Below are 23,138 nucleotides of genomic sequence, written 5' to 3' on the forward strand. Positions count from 1 at the left end.
CCGTATGAACCAGAAAAGTGCCCTGACTCATTGCTGGAGGAAAGTGCATGAAAATATTCTCTTATTCAGCCATTCAATAGGCACTGAATGGCGATGAGTTCTAGAAAGATTTGAAGATGAAGAAGACATGTTTCCTTTCCTTTGTGAGTTCCGAACACAGTGGGTGAAAGAAAGGTCATTAAACCTTTGGACAGATTGCCCTTTCTGGGAATAGATCTCCATGTACTAGTTATTCCCCACTTTTAAATCCCAGTATAATCCTTTTCCCTTCTATTTCACTGTTGTTAGAATGACACCCAAGCTGAGGTTAAATAGGTTGGTAATGATTTCGTAAAGGTTGGCCAAGAACAAGGGTAATATAATTCTATTCCCAACAGACCATTTGATACCTGCTTCTTCACTCCCCAGACCATAGATCACTGCCAGGGCTTAGACGCCAGAACATCTCAGAAGAAGCTTTATTGGGGCCAAGCAAGCATAACCCTAATCTGGGATTAGTAATGTAACTAGTAATGGACAGACAATTCTGTGGTCCTCTGTATCCTTAATAAACTGGAAACGGAGAACCCAGTCTTAGCAAAGGTCCTTACCTGACAAGATTCACAACATTCTCCTTCGGCACAAGTAAATCCTGGCTTCAACACACATTTGTTTGCATCACAGCAAGGATTGCTGCACTCCTGGCAACAGGCAAAAGTTAAAGATCGGAAATGGGTTGGTAGTTAGGCTCCTGTTTAATAAGCTGTGCGTGTATATAACTTATCGTTACTTGTCTTTTCGGTTTGAAATGCAAATGCATTATCCTTGGTTATGACATGTATGTGAAGACGATTCCTTGTAACTGGTCTTTGGGACTTTTACTTTGTTTCCTTCCTGTTTGGCCATTCAGTACTCCACACTCAGTGAATTTTCCCTGGCAGGGTACAAAGCCCAAAGCTTCTGACCTTCCATTTTCCTTTCCACTCTTTGCAAGGAAGGGTCCTGCTACTGCTTTATACTAAAGGTTTAATATGAAATAATAGAACTTCTGAAGACATAATTTAACATTTTTCTCAAGATGCTAAGTATTTCAGGCTGGATTTTGTTGCTGTTGTTAACGCTTCATTAAAAACTCATGGACACTTAGGCCCTGTCTCCTCAAACGAAATTAAAATTGCAAAAGAAGGGGCGCCTGGGTGGCTCGGTCGGTTAAGCGGCCGACTTCAGCTCAGGTCACGATCTCGCGGTCCGTGAGTTCGAGCCCCGCGTCGGGCTCTGTGCTGACAGCTCAGAGCCTGGAGCCTGCTTCAGATTCTGTGTCTCCCTCTCTCTGACCCTCCCCCGTTCATGCTCTGTCTCTCTCTGTCTCAAAAATAAATAAACGTTAAAAAAAATTTAAAAAAAATTGCAAAAGAAATTGTCTGCATCCTGTCATGGACAGCACTTCATATGTTAGAATGAAACTGTAGAACTATTTTAAAGAACAGGCATGGGCAGACGCATCAATTTCCAAAGTTAAGAGCCTCTTCATATTTAAGGTGAGACATTTGAAAACTCTGGACATGTCACTGTCCCCACTTTGATCGTGCAGTCTCTGGTTCGCCACACAATTAGATTTATTTTGAACTGTAGAGTGTAGATTTATTTTGAACTGTAGTATTTGTGTGTGTACCACAAATATGGTCTTCAGTCCAGTAGTATCAACGTGACCTTAGTGGTTGTTAGGAATAAAGGATCTCCGCCTCACTTCAGGCCTCCTGAATTAGAATCACAATTTAACAACATCCCCAGGTGATATACATACACATAACTTGAGAAGTAGCTGTTTAGGACTCATACCTACATGATAAGCTCTCAACTAAAATAGTCTCTATGTTGGAGAAGAGCAGATTAAGAATTACTCTAGGGGCACCTGTGTGGCTCAGTTGGTTAAGCCTCCAACTCTCGCTTTCGGCTCAGGTCACGATCTCAAGGTTCGTAAGTTTGAGCCCCACATCCGGCTGTGAGCTGATGGCATGGAGCCTGCATGGGATTCTCTGTCTCCGTCTCTCTCTGCCCTTTCCCCACTTGTGCTCTCTCTCACTGTCTCTCAAAATAGATATTTTTTTAAATTAAAAAAAAAAAAGAATGACTCAAACATTTGTCTTCAATCTTCTTCTAAGTGTTCCAGAGACCAAGGCTGTAATAAATATGTGGAAGGTTAGAAGGTTTCTGCTCAATTAAGACAGAGTTTTCTAATCACATGAACTGCCCAACTGGGATATAGACAAGCTTCTTAAGGTCCTGAGTAAAACTCAATTGACTGACTGTGGAGAACACATTCTTACTGTGCATGAGATCAGACTTAATGACATCTAGGGGGTTTTCTCACAAGAAGAGCCAATTAATATATAAACAAGGCAAATGTGATACTGTGGGTCTCCAGCAAGATCATTATGCGTAATTCATGACTTGGTAAGATGCCTTGCAATGAGCCTACGCCAATAACTTGTTTCAAAATGAGACAAAAAAAACACATTACTTAACACTTTACAAGAAATATGGTTGATGAAAGGCTACTTACCTGCCTAGGTTCTAGCTGAGCACAAACTTTGTAATTTAAATACAACATCATTTGCAAATACCTGAACAGGGCCACAGTCGCACTCTTCTCCTTCGTCCAACTTCTTGTCTCCACAATATGGGTAATCACTTAGCTTATCAGAAAATGGGACATTGAACAGGCACGTCGGATTGTAATCCTTCACGTGTTGCAGGTACCGAATTCTGTTGCATTTACTGAATTTTAGTGCCGGAATGCTAGAGTTTAGATGAGCGAAAAATAAAGATTAATTTTATCCATGCATACTGGTGGAACAGCTATGAAAGTTTTATGAGGGATTTAGAAAGAATAAATATAAACGATCACCTCTAAAAGTCCATTTACTTCTCCTACTCTTGCCTTAGTGGAATACGAGAGTAGCGACTGGGCTTTTATAATAGGCAATGTCTATTGAAACAGGCAACGCATGCCATTCTGGTGAAAATACTCTGACTATATCTCCTCCAGAAAGTCCTCCCTGAGGCCCACAGTTTAGACTGATTGGCTTGCTGCCCCATATCACTTTTTGCTTGTGCCTCTTGCCATCATCTGTATAATTGTTTATCATTCATGCAAGATTACAAGCTTCTCAAAGCAAGAAAGAGATCTTCTTCTTCTTTTCCAATAAGCGCTAGTTTAACGCCGTGTTTGGTACAGAGTAGGTCTCTGTAAACATTTGTTGAAACAAAGGATTCATTTGGTAACATCTCACACATCCTAGGAATGCACTATACTTTTGAAAAGTTTAAAGATTCACAAAACTGATATTCACCTCCCTTCTGTCTTCCTCTTGTTTTGACTCCCTTGCCATTATTTAAAAAAAATTTTTTTTCAACGTTTATTTATTTTTGGGACAGAGAGAGACAGAGCATGAACGGGGGGGGGGGGGGGGGAGGAGCAGAGAGAGAGGGAGACACAGAATTAGAAACAGGCTCCAGGCTCTGAGCCATCAGCCCAGAGCCTGACGCGGGGCTCGAACTCACGGACCGCGAGATCGTGACCTGGCTGAAGTCGGACGCTTAACCGACTGCCACCGGCACCACCCAGGCGCCCCTCCCTTGCCATTATTGACACGATTGGGTACAGATGTACTTTTTGAGCCTTAAGTGCGTTACTTTGGGATGGTGGGGTTCTGAAAAACACTACTAATTATGTAGATAACGATATAAAATCAGCTGTCAGTTACTTAGTTCTTATTCTGTGCCAGTCACCGTAATTTGGGGCTTTCACTATTTTACTTCATTTAATCAATATATAGAAGCACTGACCATCATCAGCAAACACTTTTCTTATATGCAATGCACTGTGTCCCCTCTGTGAAGGAATTCCAAGACATGTAAGGTTTAGGACCTGGATGCACATAATTCACAGCATGATGAAGGGATATATATATATATATATATATATATATATATATATATATATACAAACACACACACACATATATACACATATATATACACACACACACACATATATATATGTATATATATATATACGCACACACAGGATATATAGTCCTATATTCTGTAACTATTTATAGAGTGTATCTGGGACTTTTCTAGATAGTGTGATGAAATAGTGAACGAAGCAGACAAAACCCTCTGCCTTCATGAAGTTTATAATTTATTGGAAAAATAAAATAATAAGCAAGCTAAATAGCTAAAGCATAGACTATATTAAATAGTGATTAATACTAAGAATGGGGGGGAAATGCAAAGAAGAGGGGATAGATAATTCCCGACAGGGTGTTATGAGGAGACAGGATTGAACAATTGGATCAAGTGGCTGGGGGAGGCTTGGCTGAGAATAACATGTGAATAAAGATTTGAAGGAGGAAATTAGAGTTTATAACAAAGATGATAAAACGAGGCACGTTGAGTGTATCCCTCCCCTGTGCACCTTAGTGCAATTTACTAATTAATCATTGCATACTTTTGTAGTATGCTCAGATGGAGTTTTAAATTTTCTCTCACTGTATCACTAGGACAGACACTACCAACTGATAAGATTTAGACCCCAAAGGGAAGCCTATCACGGCTGGTTTTGTAAGAGAATTTACGGAATATATTGGGAAAGTTTTCACATAATAACAGTATATCCCTACGATATGGAGATCTAATCAAGAGCCAGTCGCAAAATATCTAAATGTCTGCTCTGCGTGGTTTGAGCCTCACCTTCCGCCGTGATCCATCACGCATCTCTCAAAAGTACAAGTACACGGATAATCATTATGCTTCATCCCAAGGCTATGCCCCAGCTGATGTGCAATTCTGCTTGCGACTACATTTAGGTCAGGTAAAAGATCCTAAGGCCAAGAAAAGATGTGCATCAGAAATTTCTATAAGATAATGTACTCTAGGACATAGTGTTTTGAAATATTGGTTGAGACCCAGTTTCTAGCTTCTGGTGAAGTAGTACTTATCTGAGAGGCCACGGACTTAGTTATCTCCCTGTCTTGCCCTCGGGTCCTTTAATTATATAATGATGTTGGACAAACGACCTTCTGAGTGTCTCTAACACTAACATTTTGAAATTCTTTTTTTGCGGCACAGTAATAGTCATTGTTGGATCTCTATAAACTCATTCTTACAAATAGCTAAAAACGATAAGCTAATGTCCTACACAATACAATAAGCATTATTGATTTGCCTTTTATATACTAGATATTCAAAGAGGGTAAAAATAAATATGCGAGGTTCACGTTTTCAAAGTACAGTCTTACACTGCACAACAATGTCGTGTGATCCTTGCGGCGGAAGTTTCTGCTACGAAAAAAACCCAGAAATTCAGTGATTTGAAATCCCAGGCAGGGTTGATTGTTACCTGTGTTTTAGCTCTATTTCATGTTTTTATCTCTATGTTAATGACTAAAAAATTAATTTCCAGAAAGGAGTGGGATATTAGGCTACTGTAAAGGTAAAATTCCTCTAATTTGGCTGTCTCACTGCACTCGTTTGAAATTTAAAATGTGTTCTGGACGAGTTGCAATGTCATAATTGGAGTGGCGACAGCCTGTGTTAGATTAGACGGACTCCACTATGCAGAATTTGTGTTATTAAAATACCGGAGTCCAGGCATAATCATAAAAATATCCATTTAAGAAAGAGATCATGTACTAGGTTTTAATTTCAAGGTCTTAATAAGACTGAAATAAGATTACTTGGCCGCCATTTACTAGAAGCTTAGTGACTTGGGAAAAATACCAGATAAAATAGGTAAGTCAGCAGTTTGAAGGCCTTATTCTTCCTGAAAACGAATTGCAAGGTTGTCTTGCTATGCTATTTTAAATGGCTTATGCACTCCCTTTTCAGCAAGAGAACAATTATCACTTGCTAACTCAGCCATCAAGTTTTGTGCACTTTATGTGTCCTTGTAAATAAAGACACATTATATTTAATATGCCAAAAAGCTTTCTTAGTTTTTGTATGTTCATTTGTGTGTGGTGTTCTTTTAAGCTCTGAACAACACTCGTTTACTTTCATTGTTCATCTATAGTTTTTATAAAAGATTATTCTCTGATTTGATCAAAGAAACATAACAGCTTCATCATGACATATCTTGGTGGGAATATATGACAGAATGCATGCGTGTTCTCTTCAGCGGGATGCAGAAAATTTACAAAAGTTTAATTCAAACTTTTTGATTAAGTAACATAACTTCAGTAAAACACAGCCTAGGGGCGCCTGGGTGGCGCAGTCGGTTAAGCGTCTGACTTCAGCCAGGTCACGATCTCGCGGTCCGTGAGTTCGAGCCCCGCGTCAGGCTCTGGGCTGATGGCTCGGAGCCTGGAGCCTGTTTCCGATTCTGTGTCTCCCTCTCTCTCTGCCCCTCCCCCGTTCATGCTCTGTCTCTCTCTGTCCCAAAAATAAATAAAAACATTGAAAAAAAATTAAAAAAAAATAAAACACAGCCTACCTTAACGACACTGGAGGAATAATAAGGCAGGCATATACCCCCTGGATAAGAAATTCCTTGTGCATTTGTGTAGAGCCACTTCCCACTGGAAACAAGGTGCAAATACACTCTTCAGTCTGAGGTCATAGTTTAACACAAAGATTGAATTGCTACGAACCCTCACGATGCTAGTACCTTTGCACATAAAAGTGCCTTTTGTTCTAGAGTTCTAGAATTGAGGATCATCTTAGTTGTTATTAAGCTCATTTAAAACCTGTGGTATATTAGAGGCATTGAAACAGTACAGTCTAAAGTTGAAGTCATAAAAAATGTACTTTCTAAAAACATAATATGATGAGAGTCCAATTTTACATGGCTTACTCTATACTCAGCTTTGGATAAAACCACTTAAAAGTCCAAACAATTAAGCTAAAAAATGTTTGGAGGGAAAAATACAACACAGTGAGTAGACTCAACACCATGACTAATTAATTAGCTATAGTTGAAAATTTTTAGAAAATTTCAATCGACCATAGAAATTCATAGAGGACTTGATAGCTATAATCAAATATTTTAAAAAAGTTGTCATGTGAACTATTCTTGGATTACCTAAAAAGACAGATGTAGTTGTGTATGTTAAGGGAATCCAGACCTGATATGCTTTCAAGAACATTTAGAGTTGAACCACTTTAAAGACAGTGATCATGAGCTGGAGGACCACACTTGGAATTTAATTAAGAAGGTTCAAATACAAGGAAGGTGGTCAGGCTAGATGACCACCTTTAATCTTTAACTTTTTTGACCAAGAAGATCAAAACAGAAATATGCTCTATTTCTTTCTTTGCTTTCGAAATGTTGCACATTTTAGTCTCAGTGTTTGGCTACACATCTTGGAAGAACTTAGAATTCTGGTCTTGCTAGACTCTGGAGATCTTGGAAGAACACCACCTATGGAAATAAAGCATCAGAGCGAGCACGGTCTGATTTTGCTCAAGGTCACTTAAGAACAAAAGTCACACCATGATAATGCCGTATATATTGTCTTATCCCTTCTGGTTCTCTGTGAACATAGGCAAAAAGACGTCCAAGAAGCTCAACACATAAGTCTCAAATATGATGTCCGGTTAAACATTCAGTAGCACTTTTCTCATCTCCGTATTTGCAGACGTACTATTAGGGTAAGAAGCTACTGCTCAGGATAAGAGACATTGAGGAAAGCAAAGTTTTCCGTTTACAGCCATGTAAATATTTCTACACTAATTTATTATTTTAAAACACAGGCCCAAGAAATAGGCAAAGAGATTAATCTTGCCCACAACAAAGGTCATGGTGATATTTTACTTTAACCTCTGTAATTTTAGGGCAAACTGGTGCATGAATATCTGAGTCCAAGTCAGGTACAACTATGACCCCCTGCAGATGTGTGCTGGGGGCCATTCCAGATATAAAAATCAGAAATTATATCATTTTGGAGGTGCATTACACTCTCATCAATCTGCCAAAGAGCTGGACTCCAACTATAGGCTTTGGAAGGTTCACTGTTCTGAGTTCAAACTGAAAGTTAACATTTATGTGATGCCGGGAAGCACATTTGTTGGCCATCCACAGACCTTAGGAGAAGCACTGCTATTATAGGAAAATGAAGTGGGACAAGTGGGTACCATGGTTATATACATAGTAGCCTTAAGGGCACCAGAAGAATTGCCGAAAGATTCCATTGCTCCAAAGGTGTGTTTTCATAATTTAATTAGGATAACAGGACTATGGTTAACATAAGGTGCAGATCAGTTCGGCTCCACAATTATTTATCATTTTCTTATAGGCTGAGTAGTGTGATAGGTATTTTGAATTACAAAAATATGATAAAAATGCCCCCCATCCCGCTTTAAAGAATGATGTAATACTGTACGTAAATCCCAACCTTTATTAACGCTGTGATAGATTAGTTATTTGTCATCTTTAACAGCAGAAGAGATGCTCTTGAGAGGCTAGTCACTGGATAGGGACACTCTGTTGAGGGAAAATATCCAGGGAATGAGGATATTCCTTTCCACCGGAAAGGTTGATTTTGGTGGCGCATTGGAATGGCATAACATGGAAGGAGTTAGTGTTGGATGTTGATAAGTGAATCAATTCTAAAAGTACATTGCTTACCTAATGACATTTTCAACCCTGCCCAGAATTGGAAATATATCATATGTTTACTTTCTAGTATTAACCAATACGAGAAAGAAAGAATATGAAAAAGTTCACTTAGAAATTTTACGTATGGCTAGACATAACATTTTGTCGCTGTGTACTATGCAAAAGTCAATTGTTTTAAAAAGTATTTGGTTGCTGTTCATTTGTTTTCTTTTCTTTTTTTTAATCTACCTAAGTTAAGCAGGAAAATAGAGAACTTACGTACCTGAGTAACAGAACGTGATCAAAATTATTCCTTTTTTTAAGGAATATTTCTTGCCAACTTGAAAAACGCAATAAGGTATTTTCCATATTTGAATCTATGTCTATTTTATCTCCATTTGTCCACATTTCAAGGCCAACCAATGTCACATGAATGTCCATGGTTTTATAAATCTGTTCAAAGGGGAAGTAAGTTTTCACAGAGTCAAGTTACAGAAGGATCCTTCATTGTTACTATATTCCTTTATATTAAAATAAGTACTTTTCACATGTGAGGTACAGGGGCGCCTGGGTGGCTCACTCAGTTGAGTGTCCGACTTCGGCTCAGGTCATGATCTCGCGGCTTGTGGGTTCGAGCCCCGCGTCGGGCTCTGGGCTGACGGCTCAGAGCCTGGAGCCTGCTTCGGATTCTGTGTCTCCCTCTCACTCTCTGCCCCTCTCCCACTTGCACACACTCTCTCTCTCGCTCTCAAAAGATAAACATTAAAAACAATAAATAAATCAGATTCCCTTTGAGCTGTCATAAACTTTACAGACACTGGGCTCAAGATGTGCCTAGAATAAATAATTTATTAAGGCTCTGAGATTATAACTGACCTACGTGAATTCACTAACAGTGACACACAGAGGACTAAATGTACCTTATTTATCTCTCCATTTAAGTCATTAGCTGGTTCTATGGCAGATTAGAAGGTTGATATTGACTTTCAAAGACCAATAGCTTAGCTGCCATATTTTGTTTGATTTTTGGAACTACTTTGTAGTCTGAGAAATCTTACCGGAGATTGCTCAAAACAGGCACAAATAGCTGTAGCCCATAAGCCTTCTCACCCCTATTCATTTGCTTTTGTAAACTCTAAGCTGGCAGATAGTTTGATGTCATCACAAAAGAAGATAAAGTTTAAGTACACATTATGAGGATTTTGAGACAAAAACTGTATATAGCAGCCAATACAAAGTAGATTGAAAGAAAGAATGAATAAGAAACTGAATGGAGAGCTCACAGAATTAGTAGAGGATGCAATCGTTACTAAGAAGCGTGATATTCATGGATAAAGAAGATATGGTATATAACGGAGTGTTACTCAGCCATCAAAAAGAATGAAGTCTTGCCATTTGCAATGATGTGGATGGAGTTAGAGTGTATTATGCTAAGTGAAGTAAGTCGGTCAGAGAAAGACAAATACAATGATTTAACTCATATATAGAAGTTAAGAAACAAAACAGGCGAACACTGGGGAAAGGAAAAAAGAGAGGCAAACCATAAGAGACTCTTAGTTACGTAAGAGATTAATGTTACCGTTTTATGTTTTTTTATGATTTTAATTAGCATTCCTTTTCTTCCCCTCAAAGAAATCTCTTTAGCATTTTTTGTAAGGCAGGTCTGGTGGTAATGAGCTCTCTTCTTCAGCTTTTGTTTGTTCAAGAAAGTTTTTATCTCTCCATTACTGAAGGACAGCTTTACCAGTCATAGTATTTTTAGTTGACAGTTATTTTGATATTACATTCTCTCTTGGCCTAAAAAGTTTCTGTTGATAAATCTCATTTATAATGTAAGTATATAGTCATTGTTAGATTCTGCAATTTGGTAATAGTGGTATATAAGTCACGACTCTAATTTAAAAGCTAAAAAAAAATGAACATAGCAAAAAAAAAACCATAAGTACAATGTGCACAATGCTATTTGTTACAAAATATTTAAAAACCATCTAAATTATAACAGCAGTAATCTAACATGTCAGGAGAAAAAGGAGAAGTGCAAAGTATATGAATTCTAAGTTGTTATCAGGTTAAATCAGGATGTGATAAGTTTGATATCTTATGTAAACCTCATGATAACCTCAAGGGAAATTTTTTCTGGCAATTATACAAAGGAATACAATAAAGAAGTCAAAGTGTACTGATACTAAAGATATCAAAACACAAAAAAAGACAGTAGGATAAGAAATAGGGAAAAATGGATCTACAAAACAACCAGAAAACAATAAACAAGGTGGCAATACCAGGTTCTTACCTATCAATAATTACTCTATGTAAACAAATTAAATTCTTCAATCTGAAAGACATAGGGTGGATGAATGGATAAAAAAGCAAAATACAACAATAAACAGCATACAAGACACAGTAGCCCTACAGACACACATACACTAAGAGGGAAGGAATGGAAAAAGACATTTCAAGCAAATGGTAACTAGAAGGAGAAAGAAGGAAAGAAAGAAAGAAAGAAAGAAAGAAAGAAAGAAAGAAAGAAAGAAAAGACAAGTAGTGATAGCTATATTTATATCCAACAAAGTAGATTTTAAACTAAGGGCATTAGTCAATAATAAAGTGGTCAATATATCAAGAAGATATAACTATATATATATAACTATATATATATGTATATATAACTATATATATATATGTATATATAACTATATATATATATATATATATATATATATATATATATACCCAATACTGGAAAACCTAAATATATGGAGTGCCTGGGTGGCTCATTTGGTCAAGTGTCCGACTCCTGATTTTGGCTCAGGTCATGATCTCATGGTTCTTGAGATCGAGCCCTATATTGGGCTTTTTGGTGATGGCATAGAGCCTGCTTGGAATTCTCTCTCTCCCTCTGTCTCTCTGCTCCTCTTCAGCTGTGTGCACATTCTCTCTCTCTCTCTCTCTCAAAATAAATATTTTAAAAAACTTGAAAAAAGAAAACAAATATACAAAGAAAAACCAGCAGAAATAAAAGGAGAAATAAACAGTAAAGCAATTATAGTTGGGCCTTTAATACCCCACACTGAACAATGGATAGATCAGACAGAGAATCAATAAGTCAACAGTGAATTTGAACAATGCTTTAGCCCTAATGGACCTAACAGACATATATAGAACATTCTATCCAACAACAGAATACATATTCTTCTTATATGCACCTAGAATATTTTTGTGATAGACTATATATTAGGTTTTAAAACAAGTCTTAGCGAGTTCAAGAAGACAGAAATCATACCAAGTATCTTTTTTGAATATAAAGGTATGGAACTAGAAACCAATAACAAGAGGAAAACTGGAAATTCATGAATACATGAAAATTAAGCACACTCTCCTGTACAATCAATGGATCAAAGGAGAAACTAAAGGGGAAACAAGAGTTTCTTGAGAGAAATGAAAATGGAAACACAACATGAAAAACTTATAGGATGCATCAAAAGCAGCTCTAAGAGAAAAGAAAGTTCATAGCCATAAATGCCTACATTAAGAGGTAAGAAATATCTCAGATAAACAACCTAACTCTACACACTGAGGAACTATGCATATTTAAAAAACACCAAACCAAAACAACAACAATAAAAACTGAGCCCAAACTTAGCTGAAGAAAGGAAATGATAAACATTATAGGAGAAATAAGTGAAGTAGAGAACAGAAAAACATTGGAAAAGATTAACCAAACTAAGAGTCAGTTCTTTAAAAAGATGAAGAAAATGGACAAACCCTAGCTAGACTAAGCAAAACATAAAGGACTTAAACCAGCAAAATTATAAATGAAAAAGGGGGCGTTACAACTGATATCACAGAAATTGAAAGGACAAGAGGCTGCTATGAACAACTATATGACAAGAAACATGACACCTAGGAGAAAAGCAAAAAATTGGAAACATACAACTTACCAAGACCAAATCAACAGAAATAGAAACTCCGAATAGACCAATTACTAGTATGGATATTGAAATAATAATCGAAACTATCCTAACGAACCCCAGGACCAGATAGTGTAAATATACCAAACATTTAAAGAATTAATACCAATAATTCTCAAACTCTTCCAAAAAGAAAAAGAAAAAGAAAAAACTCAAAGGGAAGGAAACACTCCAAACTCATTTCACAAGGCCAACATCACCTTGATACCCAAACCAGAAATGGATACTACTAGAAAAGAATACTTCAGGCTAATATCCCTAATGAGTATAAATGCAAAAAAAATCTCAATAAAATACCACCAAATTGAATTCAGCAGCACATTAAGAGGATCAGTCACATGGTCAAGTGGAATTTACCCTGGGATGCAACGGTCATTCAAATAAACAAATCAATGAATGTGACATATTACATTAATAACACAAAAGAAAAGAATCATAAGAATCATATCTCAACTTGACAAAATTCAACATTTTATTCATTATTAAAAAAACCTCTTAACAAATTAGGCATAGGTGGAACATATCCCAACATAATCAAAGCCATATATGACAAGCGCACAGCTAACATCATGCTCAATGGTGAAAAAGCTTTTCTTCTAAGATCAAGTACAAAACCAGTACCCACTCTTAGCAACCCTATTCCACATAGTACTGGAAGTTCTAGCTACAGCAATCAGACAATAAAAAGAAACAAGGGTATCAGAATTGGTAAGGAAAGTAACATTGTCTCTATTTGCAGCCATGATTTTATCTATAGAAAAATCCCAAAGACAACCCAAAATTGTTAAGATCTACTCAATGAATTCAGTACAGTTGCAGGATACAAAATTAGCAGGCAGACATTTGGTAGCATTTCTAGACAATAACCGGGAAATTTCTGAAAAGAAATAAAAATATTCATCCCCCACATACACGAACGTCAAAAATAATAAAATACTTAGGAATAAAGTTAACTAAGGAGCTGAAAGATTTGTATGCTTAAAAGTATAAGTTGATAAAATAAATCAAAGAAGACACAGATAAATGCAAAGGTATCCTCTGTCCATTGAGTGGAAGAATTAATAATGTTAAAATGCAAATACTACTGAAAGCCATCTATATAGTCAATGCAATCCCTATCAAGATTCCAATGACAGTTTTTATGAAAGTAGAAAACAAACTCCTAAAGTTTATATAGAACCACAAAACACCCAAATAGCCAAGAAAAAAAAATCCTGAGAGAGACAAAGTAGGAGCATCACATTTCCTGATGTTAAGTTTTATGTAAATCTAAAGTCATCAAAACAGTATGGGACTAGCATATAAAGAGACAAATAGTCCAACGGAACAGAATCAAGAGCCCAGAAATGAACCAAGGCATATACAGTCAACTAATATTTGACAAGGAAGCCAAGAACACTCAGTGGACAAAACATTATCTCTTCAATGTATGACGCTGAGATGATTGGGTATTCACATGTAAATAAATGAATGAAGCTGAGCCAGTAACTTATGCCACTCACAAAAAATGAATTCAAAGTGGATTAAAGACTTACATGTTGAGTCTTACTATGAAGATCCTAGAAGAAAACAAAACTAAAGCTCCTTAGCATGGGTCTTGGTAATGACTTTTTGGATATGATGCCTAAAAGCACAAGCAATAAAATAAGAAATAAGAAATGGGACTGCATCTCAAAGCTTCTACACAGCAAAAGAGTCCATTAAAAAAGTGAAAAGATGGAATGGGAAAACATATTTACAAGCCATATATCTGATAAGGGGTTAATATCCAACACACCTAAACAACCCATCAACTCAATAGCAAAAAAAATACAAATAACCTAATTCAAAAATGGGCAAAGTACCTAAACAGATGTGTTTTTCAAAAAAGATGCATGAAAGGCCAATAAGTACATGAAAAGATGTTCAATATCACTAGGCATTAGGATAATGCAAATTAAAATCACGATGAGGTATGATCTCATGCTTGTTAGAACGGCCATCATCAAAAAGACAAGAGACAACAGATGCTGGTATGGATGTGGAGAAAAGGGAGAAAATCAATCAATAAAAAGAAACAGGAAAAAAAAACATAGGTGACTATGAGATATAACTATTTCACACCACATTGGTCCTCCCTTTTAGAAAAATATGGGGAGGGTTTTTTTTTTAATTTTTTTTTCAACGTTTATTTATTTTTGGGACAGAGAGAGACAGAGCATGAACGGGGGAAGGGCAGAGAGAGAGGGAGACACAGAATCGGAAACAGGCTCCAGGCTCTGAGCCATCAGCCCAGAGCCCGACGCGGGGCTCGAACTCACAGACTGTGAGATCATGACCTGGCTGAAGTCGGATGCTCAACCGACTGCGCCACCCAGGCGCCCCAGGGGGAGGGTTTTTAATAGCCATAGAAATAGGCTTAAAGCTCAGAGAACATCTACTTCTGGCTCAGATGTACAAAACTGGAAATAATATCGCTTCTACCCTGACAGAAAGAAAAAGCCAGAGAATCTACAAAGTCATATCAGATCGGACCGTAAGTTAGCTGAGGTAACAGGGCAAGTGAGATGATGCCTGAAATCTCGGGAAAGATTGCTTCTTTAAGGCAGAAATGGTACTGGAGTATCTCCCAGCAGCAGAGCATGCTGAGCGCCATACAAGACATAAGAAGAATTTACCAGACATTTTTAAGGAATTGCTAAAGGGCAAGTATGTGATAGAATGAGTGTAGGACCCTCTGAGAGACACAGGCATAAGGAATCTCACACCTATGCTCAGAATCTTCTCCACGGGCCTCCTCTGCATGCCCCATGAAACCACGGAGGGCAGAATGGGAGACTTGGAGGTCCCCTCCTCTGGCGGGATAGGCTTGAAGGATGAGAGAAACTGCTGACTTGGGAACATCTTTAAACCTACCAGACTCTTGTTCTCCAGAAAAACAAAAGCACTAAGCTGCTGTGTGACCTTCAGAAAAAAATATTTTTCCTGTTCTTATCTCATTGTCCCTTCTTTCCTCGTGCTCACTACGGGCTTAGTTTGCTCTTTTTTGCAGTTCCTTAAGGCAGCATGTTAGTTGTTTGCTGATCTTTTCTTTTTAATTGATATATGTTTGCATTTATAGCTATAAACTTTCCTCCCAGAGCTCCTTTTGTTGCGTCGCATACGTTTTGATAGGTTTTGTTTTCATTTTTTGTACCAAGATTTTTTTCTTATGCCTTTCATTTATCCGTTGGTCCACTTGTGGTGGACAGGAACGTGCTCTTAAATTTCTGCATATTTATAAGTTTTCCATTAATCTGGCTGGCGTTGCTTTTTTCGTTTCATACCACTGTGGCAGGAAAAGACACTTGGTATCATTTCCATCTTCTTGAATTTGTTGAGATTTGCTTTGTGGCCTACTCTATAATATATATCATGAAATGCCTCTTCTGCTCTGGAAAAGAAATGGTGTATTCTGTTGCTCTTGGGTGAAAAATTCTGCATATACCCGTTGGTTTCATTTGGTCTATAGTGTTGTTCAAATCCAGTCTTTATGGATGATCTGTCTGGATGGCATATCGATTGCTGAGGGTGGGGCATTTTTTTTTTTTTTTATTCTCCCAGAACTCAAGTGAAAAGCTATTGTTACTGAAAGAAGGGAAAAGAAAAACCAAAAAAACAAACAAACAAAAACCTTCTGCCCCTGGAGGACAGACAGGAAGCGGTCCTAAGGCCAGAGCCTTCTAGGTCTCCTACCAGTGAAGGAAGAACATAAACGATGAGAATAATCTACCCAAAGACCCCATGGGCAGAGCTTTCCTGAAACAGGATAGATCAGGGTAACAAAACTCTCTGGGTCCCCTAACCAGGCTAGAGATCACTGAATTAACAAACAAAAACAGATCACTACTGAAGGAGAGATAAGAATTGTGAGTGCAGACCTTTCAGCTCTGGCTCTTAACAAAGGCCTGAAGTTGAGGGTGAAGCGGGGACAAGGTGGGTGAAGCGGGGACAAGGTCTCCAACAGTGCTAGGTTCTGGAACAGTGATTTTAAATGTATTAATGGATTTGATTTATGCATGATGAGTTTTCAAGTCTTTATATGTTGCTTTATAAATTTTGTGGTTACTAACCAACATTTGAAATTTATTTAGATGTTAAATGTCATTCACTTCAAAACCCAAAATCTCAGAGCTGTGTTTCCTTTATTGCCTTACAGTTTTCAATGGATTTTGGTTCATTAGTCTATGCAGTGAATTTCTGTGTTTTCGGCCGTCTCAATACTGAGCTTACCACAAAACCCAGGAGATATCTACCCTAAAAGGTATTTTCCATTTGTATTCTTAGATTGATTCAAACGTTATCAGATCTTACCATGTTGACAAAATTGACCATTCCCCAAATTCGATTCCTTATTTTACTGTGAGGATGATTATTCCTGCGACACTGGAAATAAAACATCAGATCAACATTCATTAATAACAGATGATATAACCTCAACAAAATACTTCACCCACTGTGAGATATTTCCAGGGTCGGGGGGGGGGGGAATTATTGGTATTCTTTCTGGTCAGCTAAAAATCGTGGCAATTTATGCAGAATTACATTTTTGATATGAAATCACTACATACAGCAGTTTCTAAAGACATGCTTCAGCTTAGCACTACTTTTAAGATTTTCTTCATAACCTTGTCCCCTTTTCACATCACAACATATTGCATTACGTTGATTTATTAAACCAACTGATAAGTGTTCTTTAGAGCCCATATTTATCATGCTGATGAAGCAAAACTTATTAAAGTGTCACAGAAATCCTTATATTGCAAAAAAACCCGGGAACTTTATCAGCCCTTCTGTATCCATGGTAGTAACAAACTACGGAATGTAATCAAAGACCACTCTGCAGCCAGAGCTGTGATGGAGAGGGGCAGGAAACTGTGACACCCCTTCTCTCCAGGGAAAGGCTGAGAAAGCAAAGCGGACCTTCCTGCTCCAGCCTATTCTGTCTTTTCTTCCTTCCTAAGAAATGGACTCCCCATTTGTGGACCTTGTTGTTGGCATTTTCGACTTAGACCTGATAAAATATGCTTTATAATAACAAAAGTATCCTGTAGGGATAAATGCAAATGATCAAGCTTGTTTCATAATAAGAATAAAAAGAAATATGGATTTTCTGAATCCTACAAATATCCTCTATTTACTATTCCATTGCTCTCCTGTTGTCTCACATACCTAAATACCTCAAAGATATAACGTTAGACTCTCTTCACTTATCTCTCATTCATCCCTCAACCCATACTCATTAGTTTAACTGCCTCTATTCCACAGAAACTATTCTTGACAGGCACATAAATGTCCTCCTGCTTATCCAGTCCATTGAACACCTTTTCCTCATCTTCCTAGTCATCTCCTCTATCTTTAATATTGACCATTTTATCTTTCAAGAAATTTCTTATCACCTTTGTGTCCAATACCCTATCACTCCTAGTGTTTCATTGTACAGAGCTTCCTTTTTTCCACCATTCCCTTAAATTCTGGATGGCAAATATGGTTTCACACCAGAATTCTCGGTGACCAGTTAGAGCTTGCCTAAAATACAGTTGAGAAAGATCTTGAGATTGGGGTACCTGGGTGGCTCAGTTGGCTAAGTGTTGGACTCTTGATTTTGGCTTGGGTAATGATCTCAAGGTTCATGAGATCAAACACTGAGTCGGGCTGTGGGCGGACCGCATGGAGTCTGCTTGGGATTCTCTCTCTCCCTCTCCCTCTGCCCATCCCCAGCTCATGCTTTCATGTTCTCTCACAAAATAAATAAATACACTTAAAAAAATTTTTAAATCTTTCTATTTTTTAAAATGTTTATTCATTTATTTTGAGAGAGTGACAAAGAGAGTGAACAGGGGAGGCAGGGGAGAGAGAGAGAGAGAGAGAGAGAGAGACTCCCAAGGAGGCTCCGTGTTGTCAGCACAAAGCCTGATGTGGGGCTCAAACTCATGAACCATGAGATCACGACCTTAGCCCAAACCAAGAGTCAGACACTTAACTGACCGAGTCACCCAGAACCCCCCAAGAAAGAAGGATTCTAAGAGTACCTTAGAGATCATTGGGATAGGGTACTTTATCAATCAGTGACTTCCACCGATGGGGGTAAGGAAGACAAATGTGTACAGAGTCTTTGCATCCTTATTGCCAAGGCTTTATTAATGGTTAGTCTTCCCCAGTATCTAGACACCTGTGTTCTACTTATCCTTTCAACTTGCTGGGTCTGGTTGTATACATCCATATCCTTACTCACCTGCTTAAAATTCATCACATCGTCTTCAAGATATGTAAACTCCTCAACATGTTTTCCAAAAGCTGCCTTTGTTTTTCTATTCTGTCTTACCAGAATACAATAATTCTACATTGTTCTTGCTGTTGCCCTCTATACTCAGCTAACATATATATGTATGTATGTATGAGTATATTACTCATATAATTATAAATATATACATTTAACACTCGGCATCTAGCATATTAAATGCTCATTAACTATTTGTTAAATGAAAATGAATGATTTACTATAGGAACTTCTCTTTAAAAAAACTTAAATATTTAAAGACCATACTAAGGCAGCCTATGTGAGAGTTGTGCCCAGTTTAATGCCCCTAAATCATATCAAGCAAATATCTGCCTGGTACCTGGGGTAAAATATTAAATTTAATGAATTGTTCTTACTTTTTACTAATAACTTATTGTTAAGAGCAAAGAAATTATTTTAGCACTCTTTTAAAAGTGACTTAACATGTTCTCATAAACATGTTGAAGTAAGCCTATCTAGTGCCCAAAACTTACCAACTTCTTTTTTTTTATAAAATTGACAATTGTAGTTTCTCCTCATTTTTAAAAATATGCAATAATGTTGTGTCTTTCTTTTAAACTAACATAGATCCCATTTATTTTGTTTTATTATGGTGACTAAAAATTTCAGTGAATATGTTAAAATAAAATTTATTGACAGTGAAAATAAATGTATCTTATTCTCACTTTTGGAGGAAAAAACCTCCAACATTACAGTTTAAGTTTAATATTTATACAGGATAGAACGATTTCGGTAAATGTTCTTTATTTTCTTCCATCTTTCACTTGCTAAGAGTTTTATCAGAAATATTTGAGATGATTTCATTCCTGGGATAAACCATTGCCATGTAAACTTTCTTTGGATCTGTGCAAGGACTGGGTTTGCAACTATTTTGTTAGGATTTTGCAGTTGTTTTGGTAAGTGAAATCATCTTACAATGTTACTTTCCTGTCTGGATTTGTTATCAAAGTCATCATAGATCGTTCCAGTAACGATCCTTAAGAAATCTTTCTTCCAGATATCCACGCCCTTGTGTATTTCCCTCCAACATCGATTCTAGGCTTGACTCTATGGCTTAGTTTGGCTAAGGAGACATTAATAATTGTAGTATAAGCAGGAGCTTAAAAAGTCTTACATACTGAAGCCTGGCATCTTTCTTGATATTTTGATGCCCAGCTATCATATGAGAAGCACAGGCGAGCCTACTGCTTACGTGGCCAACTGATACTTGTACTACATATCAGTCAAGTTCTGAAGCCATTTTTACACCAGCCAGCTAGCCCAGTGGAACTGCTATACAAGCGAACCACACTAAGCTTGGGGTTGTTTGTTACACAGCAGTAGATATCTAATGCAAAAGGTATAATAACTGTATAACATGTGCGAAGAATTTTTCCTTTTGCTTATTCAAATTTGTTTGTAAAAGACATTATCTGTTAAAGCAAATTTCAGCAAAATTTGTGTTTAAATGCATGTGAGCCTAGTGTCTTCATTTGTTGAGAGACTGTGGACTGCTTATTTAATTTTTAAAATTCATTACAATCTTTTCTGGGTTTACTATTTCTTCTCAAGTCAGCTTGGTAACATTTTACTGCATGCTTCTGCTCATAACTGTATTGGCACAGGTTGTACATATATTTTTTATTGACGTGTAACCTGTACTATATTTACAGTTATGCTTCCTTTTACTTCCAATTTTATTTGTACTTTTTTTTTTTTTAATAATTGTTGTTAGAGATTTCTCTATTTTACCAATCTATTCGAGGAATGAGCATTTGGCTTTGTTGATCTACCAATTGCTTCTTTTTGACTCATGTCTTTTATTAATTTCATGCATTGTTAAGATTTTTGTCTCCTTTCTATCCTTTTTTGATTTATTCTGTTTCGTTTTATAACTTTTCCAGTTAGACTCTTAGTTAATTACATTTTTCTTTCTCTTTCATAGAAATGTCTAAGACTACAAATATCCTTCCAAATACTGCTACGCCTCCTGCATTTAAAGTTTTCTCTACACCAGTCTTTTCTTTTTGCTGTTATAAACGTTTCATAATTTCAGATTTGACTTCTTCAGTCAGTTAATATTTGGAAATGTATTTTGCTTTAGTTTCCAAACCAATGATCATTTAGTGGCTTAATGTATCAATTTTTGTTACAACTTCCAATTTGGTTGTGGTTTAAAAACAAAAGGGTGCTCTTTATTATATATCTATTTTTTTCTTTTTCTTTTTTTTAAAAAATTTTTTTTTAATGTTTATTTACTTTTGAGACAGAGAGAGACAGAGCATGAACGGGGGAGGGTCAGAGAGAGAGAGGGAGACACAGAATCTGAAATAGGTTCCAGGCTCTGAGCTGTCAGCACAGAGCCCAACGCGGGGCTCGAACTCACGAACTGTGAGATCATGACCTGAGCCGAAGTCGGACGCTTAACCGACTGAGCCACCCAGGCGCCCCTATATCTATTTTTTTCTATTTCTTTTTATTTTCTTTGAGGTCAAATACCAGTTTAATTTTTGGAAGTATTTTATTTGCATTTGAAAAGATTATAGATTGTCTATTTTGTGTGTTTTGCAGATTCTACCAATTGATTATATCAAAACGATATTTATGTGACTCAGATCTTTTCTACTTGTGTTGAATTTTTTCTTACTTTACGTAAAATTTCCTGATAGAGGGGAACTGAAAAAAACTTACTCTGCCTGTAACTCTGTTATTTTTTGTTGCACATCTTTTTTGACTCTATTGTTAGGTATATAATCTGACATATCAGTGGCTGGTTTACAGTTCTTGGAGAGCTTATTCTCCTTCCCACTGTGTTAGTTGACTCTTCCTCATGTGATTAGTTTCATCTTAGATTATGAAAATGTCTTCATAGAACATTTTTGACTTGAGCTGTAACAGTTTATCAAGTTTCTAATCAAGTTTTACATTAAAAGCTTTGCTTGGCATTTCTGTATCTAGAGAAAAATACATCACGCTCCATATCATTATTTGACACGTGTTTAACATTTTTGCTTTCCTGTGCATAATATATCCCCTTCCTATTGCTACAAACAGAACATTCCTTTTCTCTTTGCAGTTTCAGTAGGGAGACATTCTCTGGTTCCCTTTTCAGAGATGGGGCAGCTCATCATGGCTCTGGGCATTATTCAATACATTCTATATACTATATGTCACCAAGCCTGTGAATTTTACTTACTGCTCTGACAAGAGATTCTCTTCTCATTTTTAGGACTTGGAGATTTTCTGTGTTTTCTTCTGAGCTCAACTATAGATTGTGCACATTTTTTCAATTTTGTGTATGTTGTTCATCATTTCCATATGCTCAGTAAAAGGAGTAGAATTCTATTTTGGCTTAGTCTTCAATACTGCCAAAGGACCTTATCATCTCTTATATAAATCTGTTTGGGGAAGCTAAAAACAACATTGAGCCCAAAATGGAATTCCGATTAAAATATTTTTTTCTCTTTTTTAGGATCACTATAGTTTTATAAGTATGAATGAGGAGCAAATATTCATTTGAAAACTTACCACGTTATCATCAGCAACAATGAACAGTTCCACATACTTTTCTTTATGGGTGTTCTGGAAATTTATGAAAAATTTAATAGAGTATGGTCAATGTTTCTCATTTTACGTTAAAATTTTCATGGTAAGAAATGTTAGTATTATTGATACAGGAAGGTGAGGAAAAGGAGTATAACTAATAATTCCAGGAATTTATCTAAAGAAAGCCCCATATATTATTAAAACATGTGGCCCTTTACATCAGATCGTCTTTCAGGTAAAATAAGTTGTATTTATTGCAGCATTATTTACAATGGCCAAGATATGGAAGCATCCTAAGTGGCTATTGGTAGATGAAAGGGTAAAGAAGATGTGACACACACACACGAACACACACACACACACACACACACACTGATATTATGCAGCCATAAGAAAGGATACGATCTTGCCATTTACAACGGTATGAATCAATCCAGAAGGTATTATACTAAGTGAAATAAGTCAGACTGAGGAAGACAAATAACATTTCACTTAGGTGTGGAATCTAAAATTCAAAATAAACGAATAAACGAACAAGTTGAACCAGAATCAGACCTATAAATACAGAGAACAAACTGATGGTTGTCATAGGGAAGGAGGGCGTAGGAGGCAAAATAGGTGAAGGGGCGTGGGAGACACAGGCTTCCAGTTATGGAATGAATAAGTCATGGAACAAAAGGCACAGCATAGGGAATATAGTCAATGGCATTGCGGTATCGTTGCATGGTGACAGAGGGTGGCA

At 36.9% G+C, this 23,138-nt stretch overlaps 1 protein-coding gene across 1 annotated transcript in view; it reads right to left on the reverse strand.

Annotated features, from left to right (window-relative positions):
- ADAM7 (ADAM metallopeptidase domain 7) overlaps positions 1-23,138 on the reverse strand; it is a 67,219-nt gene that overhangs the window by 19,316 nt on the left and 24,765 nt on the right. The window contains exons 7-13 of the mRNA XM_045056716.1: positions 22,379-22,432; positions 16,885-16,956; positions 8,865-9,034; positions 6,479-6,563; positions 4,738-4,868; positions 2,604-2,778; positions 591-680 (exon numbers count right to left, since the gene is read on the reverse strand). Of these exons, the coding sequence (XP_044912651.1) occupies positions 591-680; positions 2,604-2,778; positions 4,738-4,868; positions 6,479-6,563; positions 8,865-9,034; positions 16,885-16,956; positions 22,379-22,432 (777 nt within the window). The remainder of the gene's footprint in view (positions 1-590; positions 681-2,603; positions 2,779-4,737; positions 4,869-6,478; positions 6,564-8,864; positions 9,035-16,884; positions 16,957-22,378; positions 22,433-23,138) is intronic.

The sequence above is a fragment of the Felis catus genome, chromosome B1, assembly GCF_018350175.1.
Source record: "Felis catus isolate Fca126 chromosome B1, F.catus_Fca126_mat1.0, whole genome shotgun sequence".
In the NCBI taxonomy this organism is placed as follows: domain Eukaryota; kingdom Metazoa; phylum Chordata; class Mammalia; order Carnivora; family Felidae; genus Felis; species Felis catus.